Genomic DNA, 23,659 nt, shown 5'->3' on the forward strand with positions numbered 1-23,659 from the left:
TTCACTGCTCCTTGTGAAAAACAAAGCTCACTCTTTAGAATATTTTAGTTTAAAAACAGGGTAAAAGAAGGGCAGTATTTCCAGCTCTGGGTGGGTTTTGACGCATGGCCAAAGAGCACTAAAAAAACCTTAAAATCATGTTCTCCATATACTGTTATATTGCTGGGGTTACATCCATATCCATTAGCTTATACACTGTTTAAACAGTCCCCAGAGCCTTGGATTTCGCAGAGGCTCTTCGTGTTCAGGTTTCCCATGCTGGCTCACCGGTGTGACATCCTGAGATCAAGTGAATCAATTTGATTCCTTCCCGTGATTTCATCCTTGGTGTTTCACACTTTTCTGATCACAGGAGTTAACGAGCTCTCCCCCAGTCTCCTCCGGTGCTCTGTCTTGTGTCACTGTTATCCCTTGGGCAGGGCAGGCAGTGCATGGCCTCACACTCTTCTTCCTACTCACACAAAAGCCTTTGCACAGCTTCTGTTTTGCTAAGGTCTAGAGTACAATCTGCTCATCACACCGTTATTTCTATAAGCAATACACAGACATTATATTTATTACACTACTATTTCTGTGAGCAATACAGTTCCTACTAAAACTGATAGATTATATTGTACTAACAATCAGTTCAAAAGAGTTACAATTTGTACCATATTTAAATACTTACGATCAATAATAACATGCAAAAGCTAATACATAAATGCAGAACCCAATGTTATTTTTATAAAATAATGTCATTTTTAACAGGTGGAAGTGGGGAGTGCTGGGCTCTGTGGGTCTGCCCAGCAGCTGTGCAGTCGCAGCCAGAGGAATTTCTATTTCTTTTCCTCTCTGACACCTCCTTCCTATTTCTCTACGTCACATTTCTTGTTCAGTGTGACAAATGAAGCACACTCCTCTGAAAAATTCTAAGCATTTTAATAAAGCATAATGAGAGATAAAACAGAAAGCAAAAGACACAGGTGCCTGCAAAGCCAGTACACACCCACTGCTTCAGTCTGCAGTCCTTTATACCATTGCAGATGTATTATTTCCCCAAGTGACTGAGCAGATTTAGTTTGAGCTGGTTGACCACAATCTTAATTCAGATTTTCTGCAACCTTGCACACTTCAAGAGTTGAACACGTTGGAGGTCTAGGGTGGTCTTCAGATGCCACTTTAAGGGGTTTTGCTATTTCTCCTTTTATGCACTTTTGCATTCCATTTATACTATTTGGACATATATACTGCAATAATAATTATATCTTAAAATACACCCTTTGCAAGCGCACTTACATCTTGTGAAAGCCTTGCTTCCCCTTTAAAACAGCTCACAAGAATTTACAAATATTATCCTACTTCAAAGCAGTGTGGAACTTACCATATTTATTCACAGGAAAATACTAATTTATAATTAAAGGAAATAAATTATAGAAAATCCAACTACTACATGACTGTTTATAACATTCAATTAAACACATGTTCAATAAAATCCATAGGCTGTGCTGCTGTGGTCTCATGTGCACCTCACTGGGGTAGAGGCGTCTCTCCTTCCTGGCCCTGCAGCCCACGGCCAGGGGCCCTTCCCACTGCAATGGTTCTGGGATTCTGTCAGGGACTCGCTTTCCTTTTCTTCTTCCCTCTGCTCTGAGCTGGCAATGGGCTGGAAAATGTCCAGCAAACCAACCTTTGCTGTCTGTTTTGTCAGCCTACACAGCTTCAGGACCTTGTCACCTGCCCCTTGGGCACAGCTCCCCTGGGCAGCAGGGCAGAACCGGCACCCTGGGAGCCTTGGGAATTCCCCTCTGGGATCCACGGCACACGCTGGGATGATCTGGAATTTCAGTTTCATGACACAGCACCCCATGCCCCTCTCAAGAGCCCTGAGTTCACTTAAACCCACCGTGCCCCACATTCCCTGGAAGTTCAGCCCATGTCCCCACCCATGTCTGTGTGCCCTGATGTCCCCACCCATGCCCGTATCCCCACCATGCCCCCAATCTTGGCTCTCCATGTCCCCACCCATGTCCATGTCACCATCCATGGCCACGTCCCCTTGAGCTCCTTTTGCATCCAGGTGCCCACAGGGGGCCAGGAAGATGTGGAGACCACCAGCCGTCTTCCCACCATGGATCACCAGGACCATGGATCTCCAAGGCTCTGCCCAATGGGGCTCACTGGGGATCATCCAATGGGCTCCTCCAACGGGGGATGGAGTTGGAGCAGCGGACAAAGCTCTTCCCGCACGCGGGGCACTTGTAGGGCTTCCCTTCCTGCTGCCTCCATTGCTCTTGGGTCACAGCACAGCTCTGGGACAAGCTCTTCCCACACTCACAACACTGTTAGGGCCTCTCTCCGCTGTGCATCTGCCGGTGGACAAACAGCTTGGAGTGCTGCATGAAGCTCTTCCCACATTCTGAGCACGTGTAGGGGCATTCCCCAGTGTGCACTGTCTGCTGCATGATCAGGCCAGAGCTGTCACAGAAGCTGTTCCCGCACTGCCCACACACCCAGGGTCAGATTCCAGTGCAGAGCATCTGGTGGCGTTTCAGGTGAAAGCTCTTTCTGAAGCCTTTCCCACATTCTCCACATTTATAGGGCCGTTCCCCAGTGTGGATCCTTTGGTGGACAATCAGGCTGGAGCTCATAGTGAAGCTCTTCCCACACTCCCCACACTCATAGGGCCGTTCCCCAGTGTGGACTCTCAGGTGGATCATAAGGTGAGAGGTGTCTCTGAAGCGCTTCCCACATTTCCCACACTCACAGCGCCGTTCCCCAGTGTGGATCTTCTGGTGCCGGAGCAGCCTGGACTTTGCACAGAAACTCTTCCCACATTCCAAGCACTGGTGCAGCTTCTTGCCATTGTGAAGCTGTTCATGCACCACCAGCTCAGAGCTCTGGCCACATCTCTGGCTGCCTTCCTGGCACAGGGTGGGTCCTTCCTCCTTGGAGCACCCTGGCATGGGTTTGGAGCCCCTCCTCGGGCGGGATCTCCGCGGCTTTTCCTCCCCGTTGCATTCCTGTGCCATGGAGCCGCTCAAAACAGCCTCTTCCACGAGGTTCTGCTGAGGGGATTTGTCCTCCCTGGGCTCCTTGTCTGGGGGAGGAAGGACAAGGACAGGATGGGATTTGCCTCCGTGCCAGAGGGAAGGGCAAGGAGATCCCCCCAGTGCATCCCCGGCAGGACGGCGTCGGCAGCGGGGTTGTCCTGCAGCCGGGGCCAGGCTGGGCTGGGAGATGGAGCAGGAGAGAGGGGCAAAGGGGCACTGACTTCCTCCTCACCTGCCTGGGGATCCGCAGGAATCCTCCTCTTCCTCACAGCCTTCTCCTCCTTTACCCAGCCAAAGTCTGGCACTGGGAATTCCTGGCGTGGGAAAGACATTCTATGAGTGCATTGGCTTTGAAGGTCCTGCTGTCCAAGTCCATCTCTAAAAGTCACCGCATGTCTGGTGTCCATAAAATCCTCCAAAAAATCAAGGAGTCCAAAAACACTGTCCCAGGGCTTCCCTGTTTCCAGTGTCCTTCCTTTGGGGTTATGGGGGTCCCTCTTCTCAGAGCTGCTGGGGGGCCCGTGGGTCCTGGGGATCCCCCCTCTCCCGCCTCCTGCTTCGGCTCGCTCAGGGGGTTTTGGGGCTGCCAGGGCTCATCCTGCCCTGATTCTGACTCGGCTCCCAGCTGTCCCAGGGTCCCCTTCCTCAGCATTCCCCCACTCCAGCCACTCAGCGCTTCTTCCCCCACTCCCCGACAACACTTTCACGCTCGGGGGGCCCGGACCCCCCTCATCTCCAGCCTCCACCACCCCTCCAGGCTGCCGGAGCTGCCCCAGCTCGGCCATCGCCCCGCTCCCCACTCCGGGCCTCCCGCCCTTCATCCCCCGCCTCTCCCGGGATCCCCAAAACCAACGTCCCGCCCCGCCGGCACCGCGCGATCGCTGCGTGGGACCCCAAAATCTACCCAGGGGCAGCTACGGCTCAGCTTTGCACTCCTGCAAGATCTGAAAATATCCCCATCTCCTCCCCCAAACCTCCCAGGAACATGCAAAGATATTTGCGGCGCGATTCTGGAATCTCTTAGCTCCCAACACCATTCCAAAAACCCACCCCCCCCAAAAAAAAACCAAAACCAAACCCCAAACCTCTCGGGGACCCCCGGACAGATTTGGGGTGAGCTCCCTCTCCCTGGTCACCGGCAATGCTGCGGGGGCCGGAGGTGCTTAGGGCTCTGCGCGCCCCTGGTCGAACTCCGTCGCTCTTTTCCTGTTCCGGCTCCTCCTCCTCCTTTCTCCCTCCTCTTCCTCCTCCTCCTCCTCCACCACCAGCACGACCCCCCTTCCCCCCATTTCCCCGGACCGCGGCCGCTGCAGCACCGGCGTTTGGGTGGGGAGACCCCGCCAGGGATGGGTAGGGGATTTGGGGACACTGTGCACCCTTATTATCATTTATTAAAACGCTTAACAGTTTAAGAGGAGTGTGCTTCGTTTCTCCCATTGAACCAGAAGTGTGTGGCAGAGAAATAGGAAAGCGGTGTCAGAGAGAAAAAGCAATGGGAAACACCTCTGGCTTGCAGCTGCCCCCGCAGCGCCCAGCGCTCCCCACTCCCACCCCCCTGTGCCACCCCTGGCAGCCAGGCACCCCCGGGAGCGGAGTTTGGGCTCGGGGGGCAGGGGGACGGCACGGCCGGGTCTGCCCTGGGGGGAGCCCCGAGCCCCCCGCCCATCCCCGGGGGCTCCCGGGGGCTCCCCCCTACCCAACAGCGGCGCTGCGGCGGCCGCGGGGCAGAGCGGGCGGGAAAGGGGGGCCCGGGCTGGGGGCGGAGGAAGGGCGGGAGGAAGAGGAGGGAGAGACGAAGGGGAGGAGCAGCAACACGAGGAGCACCGAGAGGAGGGGCAGCGGGAGAGGGTCGGTGTTCCACGGCGAGCCCGCTGAGGCCGCAGCTCCGCTGGGCGCGACCGCATCGCATTGCCCGGCAGCCCGCAGGTGACGGGGAGGGGAAGCTCGCCCCAAATCTATCCCGGGATCCCCGGTACGGTTGGGGGCTTTTGGCTTTTTATTTTTGGGGGGGTGTGGGGTGTGGGAGGGGAAGGAATGTGGGGTTTGGAACTCGCAGATTGCAGCGTGGAGTGTTTGTGGAGGGGTGGTGGAGGCTGGAGATGAGGGGGGTCCGGGCCCCCCGAGCGTGAAAGTGTTGTCGGGGAGTGGGGGAAGAAGCGCTGAGTGGCTGGAGTGGGGGAATGCTGAGGAAGGGGACCCTGGGACAGCTGGGAGCCGAGTCAGAATCAGGGCAGGATGAGCCCTGGCAGCCCCAAAACCCCCTGAGTGAGCCGAAGCAGGAAGCGGGAGAGGGGGGATCCCCAGGACCCACGGGCCCCCCAGCAGCTCTGAGAAGAGGGACTCCCATAACCCCAAAGGAAGGACACTGGAAACAGGGAAGCCCTGGGAGAGTGTTTTTGGACTCCTTGATTTGGAGGATTTTATGGACACCAGACACACCGTGACTTTTGGAGATGATTTGGACAGCAGGACCTTCAAAGCCAATGCACTCACAGAATGTCTTTCCCACACCAGGAATTCCCATTGCCAGACTTTGGCTGGATGGAGGAAGAGAAGGCTGTGAGGAGGAGGAAGTTGTCCCGGGAACCCCAGGCAGGTGAGGAGGAAGTCAGTGCCCCTTTGCCCCTCTCTCCTGCTCCATCTCCCAGCCCAGCCTGGCCCCGGCTGCAGGACAACCCCGCTGCCGACGCCGTCCTGCCGGGGATGCACTGGGGGGATCTCCTTGCCCTTGCCTCTGGCACGGAGGCAAATCCCATCCTGTCCTTGTCCTTCCTCCCCCAGACAAGGAGCCCAGGGAGGACAAATCCCCTCAGCAGAACCTCGTGGAAGAGGCTGTTTTGAGTGGCTCCATGGCACAGGAATGCAACGGGGAGGAAAAGCCGCGGAGATCCTGCCCGAGGAGGGGCTCCAAACCCATGCCAGGGCGCTCCAAGGAGGAAGGACCCACCCTGTGTCAGGAAGGCAGCCAGAGATGTGGCCAGAGCTCTGAGCTGGTGGTGCATGAACAGCTTCACAATGGCAAGAAGCTGCACCAGTGCTCGGAATGTGGGAAGAGTTTCTGTGCAAAGTCCAGCCTGGTCCGGCACCAGAAGATCCACACTGGGGAACGGCGCTACGAGTGTGGGAAATGTGGGAAGCGCTTCAGGGACACCTCTAACCTGCTCCGCCACCAGAGAGTCCACACTGGGGAACGGCCCTATGAGTGTGGGGAGTGTGGGAAGAGCTTTGCTGACAGCTCCAACCTGATTGTCTACAAGAGGATCCACACTGGGAAACGGCCTGTTGCCTTCGATATGAGGCAATGGCGACCTGGTTTCAAAGAGTCAGCACGGCAACTCGACTCCTCGAGTCACTCGGTCCATTAACACGCTTACACCAATTTGGTGGACGGCAAATGGCGGTTTATTGTATTACACATGGGGTTAAATAGTCTAAAGGGTCTTCTACTATGTCAGTGGGAGGGCAAAGGATCTAAAGGTCAGTGGTTGGTGGGAAGCTAATGGGGCTAGGAGGGGCCACCACCGAAGGGACGGGGGGAGGGTCCTTATCTTCCCGTGACATCACGTGATCTTCCGAGCGCCTGTCCCTAGCTATCACCCACACATCTCCCCCCCCCCTTTTCACAAAAAAAAATGAGGTAGTTAGAGGCATTGGAGAAAAGGGGTACAAGGTAGTAACTTGATAAAAAAAAAGAAGGGGTTTGGAAAACTTGAGTAAATTCTGCGAAGCTGACTAGGCAGAACTTTGCAACTGGCAGTGTTCACAGTTTGGTTTACAACAATTGTTGCTGTCCTACAAATAGAATGTTGGCCCGTTCTAGGCGTGTTTGAATAAATGTGACCAGCTTGTTTAACAGGCATGGTCCAATGGCGAGAGCTAAGAGTAACATTGCCAGTGGACCTATCAATGTGGAAATTAGGGTGGTGAGCCATGGCGATTGATCGAACCAGGACTCGAACCAGCCCTGTTGGGCTTCCCTGTCTTTCTTTCTCTGAGCCAGTCTATCTCGGAGTTCTGCCATGGAGTCTTTAACGACTCCTGTATGATCAGCATAAAAGCAATATTCTTCTTTCAAGGCGGCACACAAGCCTCCTTGTTGCATGAACAGGAGGTCTAGTCCCTGCCTGTTCTGCAGGACGACTTCTGAAAGTGAGGAAACCGATTTCTCCAGGAAGGAGATGGATTTCTCGATCTTCTGCAAGTCTTCGTCGATAGTCATTTGTAATTGAGAAAGTCTTTGGTGTTGGGTCACGAGGGCTGAGACACCTGTGGCTGTACTGGCTGCTCTCAGGCCGAGCAGCATCGCGATGGTTACCCCTGTTATTATCTCTCGCTTGTGGAGCCGGCTCGGTTCTTCGGAAAGTTGACACACCTCTTCGTCTGAGCGGTACAAGACCCTAGGAACAATCAGAACTTGGATACAAAAATCATCAGAGTCATTGAATTTGGCCAGGGACACACAAGGACTCACTCCAGACCGTTGACAAACCTACATTCCGGATGCAGCTGGGATCACCTACTTATTGATCTTCTTGTCAGGTTTGACAACTTCGGTGCAAACATTTCCCTTCTGCTTGGCTAAAGTTGCACTGCTAAAGCATTTTCCCTGACCCGTGACTTGACTCAAGGTGATTCCTCTGCGGGGAGTGTCCCACTTGCACTGGTGGGGGACATCAGCTGTGGAATAACTGAATGGGATGTTTAGAGCAACTCCTTCATAGAAAGGAGGTTTAACATCGTAACAGAGCCAGCATGGATTGGTTAGGTTTGGGTTGGATTCATTCAGAGATGAAAAGGTAGCTTCTAGCATGCGGAAAATGGGATTCGGGTCAGACACGGCTAAGTGGTCTATCTGAAAGGCATCTGCATAGCTGGTCGGGGTATTGGTGACTTTTGTGGGCAAAGATTTGGGGTGGATTGTGCTTTTCCTTTTTTGTGAGTCTCTAATAATTTCTTTGGGTCCGACCGCCCGGGGCACTGGCGGCTGGAGTCTAATAATCTGTACATTCACCCATTCTTTTGGTGACTGGAGGACTACTGTCCACGTCCTGCCTGTGGCCCAGCTAGGGTGATCTGGTTGTAAAACAGTTATGTTATAATCAGTGCATGTCCGGCGTGTAGGGTCCTGATAATAGTTTCAATGGAACCCTGACCTGAAGAAGGGTTTGTTACAGCCGGTGGGTGCCTAGGAGAACTGTAAGAATTTATCGGGTTCCTGTGGGTCCCACCCATATCCTGATGGTCTGGCATCTGTAACAATGGTTTCACAGCCCCAGTAACCACAGTGGCCCCACCCCGGGTAGTTGCAGTACCTTTTCCCTGGGTTGGAGGCTGGGCACCAGTAGGCCATGTACATGTGCATGAGGTGTGGGGCGTGGCGGTCTATCTTTGGTCGCCTTGGGAACAGATCGGTGATGTGGAACACAAAGGATGGGGTGCCCGGGGTGGTGATTTCTTTGAGCACCTTGTCATTTGAAAGGTGTTTCATGACCCACTTGAATGGTTGATGAGGATAATAGTCTGGGCTGGCTTGCATTCTGGCAACCAGCCCCAATAGCAAAATCATACAAAAGCATCGTTGTTGCCTGGGTTTCACTGGCGTGGGACACTTGGGTGCTCTCGGTTCGTTCTTTTTCTCTGGAATCGCTTTTACAATTGTTTGTATGTCTTTGGGATTTACTGGCGTGTATATTTTTTGTTGGTTGTCCCCTATTCTAGTAACCCTCACTGGGAAGGCTTTCACTGTGGAAGCCGGTGTCCACTCAGCACAGGCTATTTTTATTTTTCCTCAGTCAGTGACTTGGGCTGGCTCATGTTGTAAACTCTTTTTGGAGTGGCTGAAAGCTTTATTAGGTTTCATTTTAAATCGTGTTGGTTCTGCTCTCTTTGTTTCTGAATCCCAATCACTGTCTGTCTGCTCTCCGGAGCTGCTGCCGCCGGTACTGTCTGACAAGGAGTCAGAGGCACACTGCCAGCTCACTTCTGGGTTTGAGTGTCGTTCAGTGCGGCTCTGGCCTCGCCCCTCCTCTCGGGGGTGGCTCCACTCCCGCCCCCCCTCTCGGGGGTGGCTCCGCTCCCGCCCCCCCTCTCGGGGGTGGCTCCGCTCCCGCCCCCTGGGCTTGCCCTGCCTCCTGCGGGGCGAGGTCTCTCCCCTAAATGCTGGCAGTGCTGAACGCAGCTCCTGACGGGACACGTGCTCCTCGCGCCCCTCCCGCACGTGCGTGCCTGCGGGAAACCGCGGCCCCGAGGCGCGCACGCGCTCTTCGCCGCTGTCCCGTGCATGCGGGTCCGCGGAAAACCACGGCTCCGAACCACGCGGGCGCTCTCCGCGGCTTTCCCGTGTGTGTACGTCCGCGGGGAACGGCAGCGCCTCCCCGAACGTGCTTTCCCCACCGCCTCCCGGCGCGCACGCGCCCGCGGAAGCCCACGGCGCCGGGCCGGGCGCGCTTTCCCCCGCCGCTCTCCCGTGTGCACGCGCCCGCGGGAACTCACGGCGCCGCTCCGAACATGCACCCCCTCCCCTCCTGCTGCGCGCACGCGCCAGCAGAAGCTCGCGGGTTCCGTCCGAGCACGCATTCCTCGCCCTCTTCCCCGGCTTTCCCCTGCGCATGCGCACTGGCGCACACCTACGGCTCCGGGCTCTCCCCACCACAAACGTTCAGACCCCGCCCCTCCCCGCTGTCGCCGGCGCCATTTTCAAACCTGTACGGTGGCGGTGCCGGCCGCGTGCTCTCCTGAGCCACGTGCTCGGCGTCTCTGGCCTCCTCGGCCAGTCCTTGCCAGAAAAATCGCACGCGCTGCCGCGCCTCGGGTACCGAACTACTGATTGACGGCAAGGGGACTGAGGAGGGACCTCCGGATGCCCGGGAAGGCTCCGCGGGCGGGGGGGAAGCCGACGGGCTCGGGGTGGGGGTCGGGGGGTTCCCTGAGGGCACCGGGGGCTTTGGGCTCGGGCTCCGGGAGGGGGGAAGCGTGCTTGGCTCCCGCGGCTTCTCGCACTCGGATAAATCATTTTCAGACGCCGTTTGCGTGGTGGCCCCCACTCCCAGCTTAGGAGTGGCCAGCAAACACACACGGGCGGCACTCCAGGTCTCTTGTTCTTCCAGCGCTTTCCGTAAACTTTGCTTGACCCTCCCCCATGCTTTAAGGTGTTTCCCGCTCCCTGTGGATTCCGTATCTTCGGCCAGCGCGAGTGTACACCTCCCCCATACCTCCGAATGGAGGATTTCTACTGGGCGCTCTATCACCCCAAGCTCCAGTAATCTTGCCAAAGCAAGTTGTAAATCTCTGGGCTTGCACTCAATCCCCTACTGTCTGTGAATTACACTTACGACCTTCGCGATTGCCTCCATGAGTCTCGCTGGTCCGGGGACGTCTCCCCCGCCAAGGGTCAGTTCCTTTGGCCTGCCCCGGCCGCTGCTCCTGTCCAGGCGAAAAATCCCGACTCCCGAGCGTTTTTCTTGTTCCCGGGCTTTCGGCACCAGAATGTTGCCTTCGATATGAGGCAATGGCGACCTGGTTTCAAAGAGTCAGCACGGCAACTCGACTCCTCGAGTCACTCGGTCCATCGGCACGCTTACACCAATTTGGTGGACGGCAAATGGCGGTTTATTGTATTACACATGGGGTTAAATAGTCTAAAGGGTCTTCTACTATGTCAGTGGGAGGGCAAAGGATCTAAAGGTCAGTGGTTGGTGGGAAGCTAATGGGGCTAGGAGGGGCCACCACCGAAGGGACGGGGGGAGGGTCCTTATCTTCCCATGACATCACGTGATCTTCCGAGCGCCTGTCCCTAGCTATCACCCACACACACCACTAATTAGATGATGAGGCATTTGGCAATTTATTGAACATATATTTTCATCTATGTTCTTTTTCTGGGCTAAGTATAGGTGGCCCATCCACCTTGGTCCAAATCAGTAGAATTTAGTCTCTAATGTGGGTGAAATGCAACACTACATGCTTGGAAGAAATCTGTCGTTCCCACTGTCCTTATGTACCATCCAGCTTTTAACTTTCCTTCTTTGTTTTTAATTTGCATAAACAATAATGACTCTACACATCTGAGCCAGCCTTGCTTGATATTAACAGTATCAACCGAGGTAAAGAGCGCTCTGGAGGTCAGGGCTGGGGCAGTTTCCCCCTGCCTTGTGTTGGAGAGACCTATGAGCTCATTGTTTCTGTAGAACGACTTTGCCCGCACTCCATTGGGAAATCCCACAAACTTGATACCTCCTACATTGGTGAGGTCCTGAATTTGTTTGTGAAAATGTTGATATTATCCTCGCTGTAGTGGGTTGACCTTGTCTGGGTGCCAAGTGCTCACTCAGTCACTCCATCACTCCCTTTCCCAATGGGACAGGGCAGAGAATAAGATGAAGCACAACCAGCAGGATAAGATAAAGGAGTTTTATTACAGTAAAAGAAAGAAATAAGCGGAGATATGCGGACACAACAGCTAAAGAGAAAAAGAAGTCTGTCTCTACTTCCTATCAGCAGCCATGTTCAGACACTTCCTGGGAAGCAGGCCTTCAGCACGTTGTAAGAGTTCTTCCAGACAGCAAACACTGAAAACTCACAAATATCCCCTTTTGTCCTCTGTCCCTTAGCTTATATATCTGAGCTGATATCATATGGTTTGGAATATTCTTTAGCTAATTTGGGTCAGCTGGCCTGGTTGTGTCCCCTCCTAGGATTTTGCCCAGTCCCATCCCCTTTGATGTGGAAAGGAATGTCAGAGGAACAGTGCTGCTTGGCAGTAGCCAAAACACTGGTCTGTTATCAACAGCTGTCCAGCTACCAATGCAAAGCACAGCACTGTAAAGAGTATGAACTTTACTTTGGTCAGACCCAGTACAATTTCCACCCCTTATTCCATACCATTTGTGTCATGCTGGGATCCCATATAGTCTATATACTCTTATTACTAGAATCCTTAAGCCTTCTCTAGACCAATCATACTTTTTATTAACTACTATCGCCTGTCCTTTCACATCCCTCTGGGTGATCTCCATTCCAGCAGGAGGTGGGGTCAGGACAGGAGAAATAGTACACTTGATGGTTGGGCAGTGGTGTCATCCCTGTTCAACATTGCCTTTTTCTTGCTCCTTGCCAGAATTCATTCTTTGTCAGTTCATGTCCCTCCTGCTACTTTACCTCCTGTAACATACAACTTACACTATAAGTTATTCTTACCTCAAGGTTAAATCTCCTTGAGGTACACACTGGGTCTCCCCATCCTCCCGAATCACACACCAAGTACACCCAAGTCCTTGAGCAAAGACAATCCCATGAATGGGTTTGCCTTTTCCCATGGGGGAAGAAATCCACACTGACGTCCTCACCCACTTCCCTATGTGCAATGCAGAAACCCTGTTTCCTTCCATGGTGTCTAAGGGCTTAGTTTGGGTGGGACCAGGGCAGTTAGCAGATCCCCTAGTATTGACTAGCCAAGCGGCTTCTGCCAAGTTTGCATCCCAGTGCTTCCATGTCCTATTACCTAATGCCCTGAACATAGTTTTTAGCAGCCCATTATATCTTTTAATCTTCCCAGGGGCTTGTGGATGGTAGGGAATGGGGTATATCTATAGCCAGGGTGCTATTAATGGGGGCTGGACAGAGCAACGCACAGTACAACCAATATGGCCAGATCATACATTCTCCTCTTTATTCTCGAAAATGGCTAGTTTTATACAGTGTGAAATAATTTACAATTGCAGGTGCATTCTACTTGGCATTCAGCGTGAACAAAAATGTAAACAAACTTAGTTTAAAGCAGCTGCCCTGATTCTACTCTTTAAGTGTCCTATCTAATGCATGCACACACCTTAACCTAAATTCTAACTGTGCCACAAGCTTATCTACTTCTACACAGGCCCAAATCTGAGGCCTAGTTTGGGATAGCTCAAATTTCTTCCCACAGCACATCATGCCCGTGATCTTGAAGAAATCCAGTTACAATTCCCTCTTTTTTTTTTTTTGAGCTATACAAACTGCCCTTAAGGCACGGCTGACTAATTTTTGCATACATCATAACAAGCAAGGCACGATAATTAAGATGACTATAATAGCAATGAGAATCACTATAGCAAAACAGATCAAATCCTTGATCCACCCGGTAAAACCCCATGATGTGAGCCATTTGTCAAACGGAGTGTCTACCACTACAAGTTTTCTCATATTATCTTTCAGCTGTGACAGCTGCTTGTAAATCGATTGAGAATAAATTCATGCAGCACATGCCCTCAAATTCTTCACTTCCATGCCCTTGTGCTACAAGGAGGAAGTCGATTCCTGCTCTGTTTTGGAGGACTGCATGACAAATGTCATTAACATCTATGACAAGCTCACTTAGTAGATTAGATGTTATATTAATTTGTTTTCCTGTCCAGCAGGCTTAAGTTTTTCAATTGCGTGAGAGCTTGCGCTGAAGCAACTCCTGGGGCAAAGAATGATGCCGATATTACAGCTGCAGGTTGCCATAAGTCAACTCGATCTTTACAGTTGGAGCTTAATTGAGACATACTGCGTTTGACTCGTCGGGTCTTCGAGACAACCCTAAAACTTGATGAATGCTAGGAGCAAACAATGGTAATTTACCAAAATAACATGGACCTCCTATAGCTTCTTGAGGCACTGCAGACCAGGCTCTATCTCCACAAATGAGAAAAATCCCTGGCGGTCATTTTCTTGCAACACCTTTCAATGGCGTCACAGACTCAGTCCAATTATTGCAGTACTCGGTATAATTATAGTACAATGGGGACTGGGGAGACAACCAAGTGTTGCCATTTTTCAGTTGCCATTTGTCTACAATTAACAAACTTGAATTCATGATAAGATGTGCAAAGATCAAACAGTAATTCCCTGGCACAGAACCCAAAAGATGATTGAGTTCTTGGGGCTCAGTACTAGCAACTTGAAGATTCTGTGCAATGGCAACAGCTTGCATTCCCAAAACACTCTTTGGATTAATTTTGATTTGAGACCAGGTTCTGAACTCTGTCATGGAGTCTACTGGGACTCCAGTCAAGCAAGTCTGAAAAGGATTTGATGGTGTAAAATGCAAAATGAATCTTGTTTGCACCGATTGGCCCAAGTGACCCACATATTTTGTCTTGGGTCAATCTCAAGCATTCCTGATCCTCTTTCTATTAAGGCACTAACTAAAACAAACATTTCAATACTTAACATTCTATTCATCGTTTTGGTTGTCTCTCATAGAAAAGCAAAACAAAGCCTATTACTTAATCTTAAATACTAAAATTCTAAAAATGACTTATCACTAAACTTAATCTTTTAACTGTAACTGTATAACTATCTTTTCTAATTCAAAAGTCAATTTTCAACAGTCTCAGGGTCTTCACAACGTGCTCCAGGTAAGACACTGCTGTCACTGTGGTTATCACTGTTAGCTGATATCTCTGACTGTGGACATGCATGGGTAAATCGGCTCGGCACCCAAACAGGTCCTGCTTCTCCTGTGGAAACACACAGATAACCACGACCATTAAACAACACAGGACTCCGTCCCTGCCATTCGCCCGTTGGCATATTTTTGTGATATACAAAAAGCCCTGGAATCGCTTGTGGTCTTCCTTCTTTCACTGCATGGTCATGTGTGACAACTGCAGGCTCTTCTCTTCTGCTAGGCACAAATAGTTTAAAGTGAACAGTAGCTTGGATAACCAACTAGTTACATCAGTTTCATCATTCTGTTTTTTCTTTGCTAGATATTCTTTCAGCATCCAATTAGCTCTTTCTACGATGGCTTGACCAGTGGGAGAGTGAGGGATTCCGGTGGTACGCTTGACTCCCCACTTTTGCATAAATCTAGCAACTTGCTGACTGACATAGGCTGGCCCATTGTCGGTCTTAATTTCTACAGGCACTCCCATCACTGCAAAACAAACAGTCAGGTGTCTTTCAGCAAAGACACTCAAAGCTCTCTCGCCGGACTGTGCTGTGGCCCAGATAAATTTAGAATAGGTATCAGCAGTGACATGGACATATTTCAGTCTTCCAAATTCTGGAACATGAGTTACATCCATCTGCCACAATTCTAAAGCTTTCATTCCCCTTGGGTTGGGGGCCCAGGCCAAGGCCAGGCCCATGATGACTACATTGAGGGCAGGTATGCACAATCCCTTGTGCATCATTCAGGGAAATCTGGAATTGTCAGCGCAGGGCCCTAGCATTTTGATGAAAATTCTCATGGTTGTCACAAGCCCTCACAAATTTGTTTTCTGGAGGGATATGGGCAATGCAACTGACTGCAGCATCTGCTCGTGCATTGCCTTCTCCTAAACCGCTGTTGCACTGATGGCTGGGAATGTGCATGACACAAAAGGCATGCTGATGCTGTTTCAGTACACTTCTTAATTGCAAAAGCAGTTCTCCAAGGCGCGGATTCTGGGTGGTCCTGATGAGTGCATCCTCAATTCTTTGCACGACTCCAACCACATATAAAGAGTCTGGAACAACATTGAGAGGTTTGTTGTTCCAGGTTTGCAAAGCTCAACACACTGGCCTCAGTTGAAGGGTTTGCAGACTGTCTCCTGCTTCACTCTTAAGTAAATGTTGCATCCCTTCTCCTTGCTGTTGGCACACATACACAGCCCTTCTTGTTTTTCAACTGGCATCAGTAACAACTGTTCTTCCTTTAACTGGTGTCAAGGAACACAAAGGACTCTCTAGCCACTGGTGGCATGTGACTAGAGTCCACATTGGGCCTTTTGGCTGCTGATTGTGAACCACACCTGTAAAACCCAACAATGCTTTTTGCATTGCGACAGAATGTCTCAGCTTCCACTCTAAATCTTCACTTCTCACAGGAATGCTGGTATCTGCTGGTTCCTTTCCATCTATCTCTACAGTTCCACCTCTGCCCTTTTTTATCAATGCAGCAAGAGCATCTGTTCTGGTCATGACACGGCTCTTTGGTTGCACAGGTAAAAACACCCATTCCAGCACGCTTGCTGTTGAACCAAACCTAGATTGGTGTTGCCCCTTTTTCTTTGGCCATTGAAAGACAATGGCAAATGGACAGGCATCAGCGTTGGAAAGTGAAAGTGATAGTGGAAGATGCTCTATATGGCGACAACTCCAACCACGTTGTAACTTTTCTGATACCTGAACCAAAGCTCTTTGCTGTTCGGGGGTGCACTTTCGGGGGCTGCTGGCATCACCACCATGAAGCCACAGTAAAAATGGTTGTAAATCATCATTGGTGATTCCTACAATGGTATGAACCCACTGCAGGTCTCCAAAAAGTCTCTGGGCATCATGCAGGGTGGCAATGCTGGTGTGTAAAGTGATCTTCTGTGGGTGAATTTGTGCATTTGTGATCAGCCAGCCTAAATATTTCCAAGGATCTGACCGATGTATTTTTTCTGGGGCTACAGTCAGTCTACGATGTTTCAATTGTGCAATCAACCAGTTTAAATCTGTTTCTGCCAATGGTTCTTTGGTGGCAATAAGAATGTCATCGACATAATGATAAATCATTCACTAGAAAAATGCTGGCGAATTGGTTGCAAGGCCAAATCAACAAACAACTGACACACGGTCGGTGAGTTTCTCCCCACCTGGGGCAATACGGTCCATTCATATTGTTGTGCTGGGGCTGCTCTGTTGACAGATGGCATGGTGAAGGCAAAACGTTGAGTGTCTTGCGGATGAAGCGGGATGGTGAAGAAGCAGTCTTTTAAATTGATGATAAGATGTTCCACCCTTGAGGTATCATAGTTGGTGCTGGCAGGCCAGGCTGCAAAGCGCCCATTGCCTGCATTTGTTCATTGACTTTGCGGAGATAATGTAACAATCTCAGTTTTCCTGATTTTTTAGGGATAACAAAAATTGGTGTGTTCCACGGACTCACTGAGGGTCGAATGTGAGCAGCTTCAAGTTGGTCTTGTACCAATTGTTTAGTAATTTGCAGCCTTTCTTCTGTCATTGGCCACTGCTCGACCCATACAGAAGTTTCAGTCAACCAGGTGATTTTCAGGATGAGTGGCTGCTCTGCAGTGGCCATCAACGAAAATGCTGGTCAGTGGTTAGAACCATGTCCAGTTGAGAAAGCACGTCTCTGCCTAGCAATCCTCGATGTTTTTCGGGCAAAAGCATAACGTGGAGTTGAGTTACGATGACTTGATTGTCTTTAAAGATAATAGTGATAGGGTCTGCGCTCATTGAGGGAACACTCATTCCACCCACTCCTACAACATGGGTGTAGAGAGATTGCAAAGGCAAATTTGATGGCCAGTACATTTGATTGATGATGGAAATGTGTGCGCCAGTGTCGAGAATTGGTGATAGAGTGATGATCTGGTTACCGTGATGTAACTTCACTGTGATGCGCGGGTGATCTTTCAGGCTTATTGTAAGAAGGACATCGTGGCCAGTTGATTCAAAGCTTCCATCTCCTCTCTCTTTTTCAGCTGGTTCTCTTGGCCGTTGACAATGTGGCAAAATGTTTTCAGATGGGATAATTTGAGCAATTCTGCTCCCTTTTGGAATGGTCACAGGTGGCTGCAAGGCATAAGCCATTATTTTCACTTCTCTGTTGTAATCTGCATCGATGTCTCCTGGAATCACAATCACACCCTGTTTGCCTGTGGAGGATCTTCCCAGCAACAAACCTCCAGCTAAAGAGATTGTGCTGTACATTGGTCCATATACATTGGTGGGAATCAGGGTTACTTCTTTGTCTTGTAAGGTAACTTCTGTTGTTGTTACATCCACACCAAGACTTCCTATGTGGCAGGCCTGTTCTTAACTCGGAAACCACTTTCGGGGTCTTGTGAGTCAAGGCGTTGATTTGTGTCTTGGTGCGCTGCCTTAGCGCGCTGGTTTTGAAGTTTCCCTGCTTCCTACAAGCTTCAGTGGCATGAGTGTCTGCATTACATTTGTGACACCACACAGTCTTTTGACAGGCTCGTTTGAAATGGCCTGTATCACCACAGCGGAAGCAAACAATGCCAGATGCTGGTCTTCTGTTGTTGCTGGAATGGCTGATATTTCTTCCGGTCAATGCAGCTGCAATGATATGTCCCTGTTGCTGCATTGCATTCTGCACAGCTGCTGTGAATGCTGCTGTTTGGTTGTTCTGTTCCGCTCTGGTTGCTCTTACTAACATCTCATCAACTGCACAGCCTTGAGGAAGGGAAGCTAACGCAGTCCTGGTGTGCGCGTTGGCATTTTCAAAAGCAAGGGACCGAAATAGATGTTCCTGCACTTCTGTGGGTAAATCTTGGGCATCTTTTAAAGCTGCAGACAAGCGATCGATGAACTGACCGTATGCCTCGGTGACTCCTTGCTTAACATTTGCATATGATGCAGGTTTTTTCTTGTCTGGAACCAGTAGCAAAGCCTTGTGGGCCAATGCCTGAGACAGCTGGTGGATTTCAATTGGAAATGTCAGTTGTACATTGGTTGTAGTGTATGGTCCTTGCCCTGTTAACATAGCTGGTTGGATTCCATAAAATGGATCTTCCAGTATTTGATGTCTGTTTGCTTCTTTGGTGGCTAAATATCTCCATTCCCTCTCAAAAATAAGAAACTGAGGGTGTCAATAGTAAAGATGCAATGCTGGAACAGTGTGCTGGCCAAAGGAGATCGGCAGTAAGAATGTATTGTATTATAGTCTTGGCTGCTTCGGACATAATAACTGTTTGCTTGGCTGAATTTAACACTTTCCACTCGTGGGGTTCCCACCTAGCCTGGTTTTGTTTGATGGTGACTGGGCAAACAATGGAATTGTCAGCTTTAAAATCACCATCTAAAACAGCTTCTTGTAGAACACCAGGCCAGCACTTTTGAATCGGATCTTGCTGGGTGGCAGGCAGCGCCATCTGCTGTGCAGCAGGTGGCAATGCCTGGTCAGGTTGTCAGGAAGACAAAGCTGATAGATTTTGCATTTTTTGCGAAGAAATTCTGGATGCCACAACTGCTTGCTGCTCAAGCTGGCTCTGGTGATTAGAAAGCTCGGCGAGTTTAGTTATTTTTGTTGTAATTCATCTGAATGCCATACTTTTTCTTGCGGCTGTGGTGCACGACGAACGTCGGGTTCAGAACTGTCTCCGTCTGAGTCAGATTCTGGCAGGGGGCAATGGGCTGCCTGTGTATGGGTGGCGGGCTGCACCGTTGCCGGCTGTGACAGTGTGGGAACGTCGGACTGGACCGGGTCCAAGTTTCCAGAAGTGGCAGTGGAAGTTGCCATGTGGCCGGTTTGGATATTCGGTCCAAACTTTGCACACGGTGCAGACACAAGTGCAGAGTTTTCACCATATTCAAGCAAAATCCATATTTAAATGAAAAAATAAAAATTCAAAACTCTGCATCTAAGCAAAAAACCCCAAACAATCCATATTCAAGCGTATTAAAATTCTGCATCTAAGCAAAACAAGAGAGTCCCTGGATCCGGGCGCCATGGTATTGCCAGGGCTCTATTAATGGAGGCTGGACACAGCAACGCAGAGTACAACCAATATGGTCAGATCATATATTCTCCTCTTTATTCTTGAAATGCCCGATTATATACAGTTTGAAATAATTTACAATTGCAGGTGCATTCTACTTGGCATTCAGCGTGAACAAAAACGTGAACGATCTCAGCTTAAGGTAGCTCCCATACTTCTGCTCTAACTGTCCTATCTAATGCATGCACACACCTTAACCTAAATTCTAACTGTGCCACAAGCTTATCTGCTTCAACACAGGCCTGGAACTGAGGCCCAGCAGGCCCAAACCTTAGGCCCAGTTTGGGATAGCTCAAACTTCATTCCATAATACGTTATCCTGCTACACCTGTCCTTCTGGTTTTTAAAGTCCTCAAACTCCTTCTTGAGTGGACAGTCAGACATCCAGTGTCCGGACTGTCCACATAGCATGCACGGTTTGTCTGGAAGACACCAAAAGGATGTCCGGCAAGGCAACGGAACGTTGGCAGGCCAAGAAGATAAATCTGTGGTGATGGTGTTAGCAGCTGCAGCCTTCGGGGGATGATTCTGGGGCATTTGTCTCAGATGATGTCTTGGCGGAGGGGCCATGAAAGGAACCTTCACTTGGCAGACCTGTAACATACTCCTTTAAGGTCCGAGGGGGGTCTAGAGGGAGACTGAGGATTGCAGCACGGCAGGAATCATTTGCATTAATAAAGGCAATCTCCTCTAGTATTCCCTCCCTGGCATGTTCTAACTTGAGTTTCAATGAAGCTTGTGTGAGCCTCTCTACAAAGTCTATGAAGGATTCCAATGGCCCTTGTTGAATTTGTGTGGAAGGTGGAAGGGGGCCATGTGGCTGCAGACTGAAAAAAGCCTTCCCTGCTAATTCTTTAAGGATTTCTAGGGCTGGGACAGGAATGGCAGAAGCCTGCACTGGTATCCATTGTCCCTCACCACAGAGATGTTCTAGGGTCAGGGCATAGCCCTGTTCATCCACTGCTGTGTCAGGGTTCAGGAGCAGATCTCAGTCAACTGGGAAAACTTAGGGTCTATTTTAGTAAGATAACCCAAACTAATCCCATCTGACCCTGGAGCAGAGGTTTTACATATCTCACTCATGTTCTTACCACTCTATTTATCCATAATCAGGTCTTGAAACCTGGTGTTATTCTCATCCCTATACACAGGGAAGGTTTCAAGACCCTTAAACGATGTTTCCCATCTCACTTTAAATGCACTGTGGACAATGCCAGATGGTATTTGGCATTGCAGGGCTTCCGTGTTATCCAAGATGACATGTGCCAACCGTCCTCTCTATAATTGAAACAGACTCTGATAATGATGATATATCCCACGTTTTCTAGTCCGTTTTTGCATCCAATTAGTTGTTGCTCTGGATGCATCTCAGCCATGAGACCTTTGCAACTTGGGACCACTGGGAATTTTAAGGCCTAACATATTCAGGCTGTCCCAAAACTTCTCATATACCTCGTTCACCACCGCCTGTGCATCTTGCCCATCTCATATTCTCATGAAGGCCTCCTGGCAACTGGTGAATCTGCCAGCTGATAGCCTCTGTCTGATTGCATCAAAATACTGGAGCTGTAAGCGTCCCTCCCTTGCCCCTTCAGAAGACTGGGGAGGCTCTTCTCTGTTGCCCAGAATGCAAAATCAGCAACACAGAGGCAGAGGTCTTCAGTGAAAAGCTGCTCCCCACCAAAAAAAGGGGCCAACCTGTTTATTTCTTTTCCTTTTATAATTTGTGGGTCTGGTAGTAGATTGGCTTCTGGGGTTACTACCCCTTCACCCCACTGGCCAGACCAGCTGTCAACCAACATTATTTTCAGGCTGGAAATATGTAAATAAAGGACAGTGAACAAAAACAAGAAAGGTTGTTTATGTTCCAAAGTGTGAGAAAGTGAAAAACTGACCCTTAATATTCTACAGTAACTAAAGAACTGACTCCATCTTATAAGCAAGTAGAAGGCTTTAAAAAAATCTCAGAAAAATCAGGGCAACACTTCTCTCCTTATTTCTTTGCCTTCTACTAGCTGGACATTCTTGGAGGGACCTTTTCCCAGAAGGCGTCTCTTATATCACTAATCTGCTTGGCGTTTTTGATGGTATATGCTCCATAATTAACTGGTTGATGTTCCTGTTACCAGCAAAACTCACCACCAATTGACTCAGGAGACCCTCTTCCTCTTCAGTCCATGCTTTTTTGTGGGCCCCTCTCAAAGATGACCCTGTAGGGCAGGAGTCCTAAATCCATTCCTCATTGCGCACAAGAGGATGTTTCAGTTTCTTGTGCTGGCCCAGGCCCACCTTGGATGTAAAACCACGAGAGCATACCTCACAGACCCACTCGCCTGTGGAACCACACACACCTGACCTTTGCACCGAGGGACATGACAGGCAATACTGTGGTATTTAAGATTTTGCTTACCACACTTAGAGCATCTAAAAGAGATCTTTCTTTGCCCATGGGCTCTCTTTAGATGATCAATCAGCCCCAGCATCCTAGTAAATGGGGTCGAACAGGGTGGACAAGGATGGATTTTTGTCCCAGATGGACACCACAGGAATTTCCGGAGGTGTTGTGACCCTACTGTTGTTACATTTCCCTGTAGGAATGGTCTCTCCCCCCTCAGGGACCCCTAGAGCTTGTACCATGTAGTTTGACCCTTCCTTCCATTTCTGACCCCATTGGCTGTGTCCCAAGTTGCTCCTCCCTGGCAAGAGCTGAGAAAAGACCCTGTTCCTCTGTGCACGCCCTCTTTCCTCCTGGAGACCACCTGGAATAAACATCTTGATCTGCAGCTGAGGGTCAGAGCCTCTTTTGGGTCCTTTTTCCTGTGTATGAAATATTCCTCCAAAGCCTGAGAAGGCCTGAGCTAGCTTGGAACTTTGCAGGGATTAAAAAGGAGGATTTATTTTCACACTGTTCCCCGGGGGAGCCTCAGGTTTGGTGGGCTCCTCAGACTCTCTTACTTTGCACTCAGATTGCTCCTCCGACCTGTCCCAAGGGCAAGATGTCATATGGTCTGGGGAATATGGCCAAACACTCCCTGGCTTTATCCCGATGGATTCTCATTTCAAAAACCAGTTTGGAGTTTATAAACTCCAGAGACACCAGATTGAATCTTTCCTCATGTAACACCACAGGAGGAGATGGAATTTCAGCCCCTTTGACCCTCAGATCTAATGGGTCAGTCTGAGTGGCCGTTGACATGAAACATAAAGCCACTGATTGTACCATTGCAAGACTGAAAGATGGCGTTTGGTCAAAATCAACTGAGGGTTGTCAAAGTCCACAGTCAGAACCCTCCAGCAGCTGCAGACTGTGTCCAACTTAAGCCCGTGAACAAGGCTTTGGGCTACAGCGAATGGCTGCACTGATAAATTTGTCTCTGCAAATCGTGAAACTACCTCTGGGTGGTGAGTCCAGACGATAGGGAGGGGGCAACCAGTGCACCCTCCCTCACACTGGGGCAGAACTCAACTTAGCTAACCCTTTACAGGTATCCAGCAGGACGATGTGGAGGTTTGACTTCTGCAGCTAAGCCCAATTAGTAACTAGCTCTCTCAAGCTGCCTTAAGAGAGTCATAGTTACTCCCACCAGACTAATGAAGTCTGTTTTACTCTCTGTCCTGTGTGCTCCCACAGTTAATCCATTGCGTTTTGTGCCTACAAAGCTCTCTAACACTCCCAGCGCAAGGCTTCTGCTTCTCCCGCAGCTTCCGGACGCTCGGTGCCGAGGTGGGTCTCCCAAGTTCTTGGAATTGCAAGACAGGCAGCCAAGAAGGGCAGAAAAGCCGCCAGGTAGAAGCTGTCTTTCACTTCTGGGAAGGACCTTCCCATAGCCACTTGTCCCCTCTCTAGTGCACAGCCAGTCCTGTTTCCTTTTCCTTTACGGGTTCCTAAGATTGAGACAGTGGGTCAACATTCTAAGAGGGAGAAGGGTTCCTGCAGATTTGCCTTATCTTTGGGATTTTTTTCTTTTTGGATCACAGAATCACAGAATCATTAGGCTGGAAAAGACATCCAGGATCATCAAGTCCAACCCAACCCTAACCTCAACTAAACCATGGCACCAAGTGCAACATCTAGTCTTTTGTTAAACATATCCAGGGATGGTGAATCCAGCACCTCCCCAGGTAGACCATACTTTACACCAACACACAGAA

General features: G+C 49.9%; 3 protein-coding genes across 4 annotated transcripts in view; 1 reads left to right on the forward strand and 2 right to left on the reverse strand.

Annotated features, from left to right (window-relative positions):
• Nucleotides 1–2,107: 2,107 nt before the first annotated feature.
• Nucleotides 2,108–3,767, reverse strand: LOC134562093 (zinc finger protein 630-like). Its single transcript, XM_063419551.1, has 2 exons — nt 3,262–3,767; nt 2,108–3,076 (listed from the first exon to the last, which is right to left on the reverse strand). Exons 1-2 carry the CDS (start codon nt 3,434–3,436, stop codon nt 2,496–2,498), a joined length of 756 nt encoding a protein of 251 aa, XP_063275621.1. The 5' UTR covers nt 3,437–3,767; the 3' UTR covers nt 2,108–2,495.
• A 1,076-nt stretch (nt 3,768–4,843) lies between these two features.
• LOC134562105 (zinc finger protein with KRAB and SCAN domains 1-like) lies at nt 4,844–7,988 on the forward strand. 2 transcript variants are annotated; one of them, XM_063419564.1, is made up of 3 exons: nt 4,844–4,955; nt 5,544–5,625; nt 5,811–7,988. In XM_063419564.1, exons 2-3 carry the CDS (start codon nt 5,571–5,573, stop codon nt 6,392–6,394), a joined length of 639 nt encoding a protein of 212 aa, XP_063275634.1. In that variant the 5' UTR covers nt 4,844–4,955; nt 5,544–5,570; the 3' UTR covers nt 6,395–7,988. The 2 variants fall into 2 exon arrangements, with proteins under 2 accessions (XP_063275634.1, XP_063275633.1); XM_063419563.1 differs by having other exon boundaries at nt 4,869–5,001.
• Nucleotides 7,989–9,655: 1,667 nt separating this feature from the next.
• The window catches only part of LOC134562166 (serine/threonine-protein kinase pim-1-like), a 31,067-nt gene continuing 17,063 nt past the window's right edge, over nt 9,656–23,659 (reverse strand). The window contains exons 7-8 of the mRNA XM_063419592.1: nt 19,060–19,124; nt 9,656–9,851 (exon numbers count right to left, since the gene is read on the reverse strand). Of these exons, the coding sequence (XP_063275662.1) occupies nt 9,656–9,851; nt 19,060–19,124 (261 nt within the window). The remainder of the gene's footprint in view (nt 9,852–19,059; nt 19,125–23,659) is intronic.

Source organism: Prinia subflava, chromosome 26, assembly GCF_021018805.1.
Source record: "Prinia subflava isolate CZ2003 ecotype Zambia chromosome 26, Cam_Psub_1.2, whole genome shotgun sequence".
Lineage (NCBI taxonomy): Eukaryota > Metazoa > Chordata > Aves > Passeriformes > Cisticolidae > Prinia > Prinia subflava.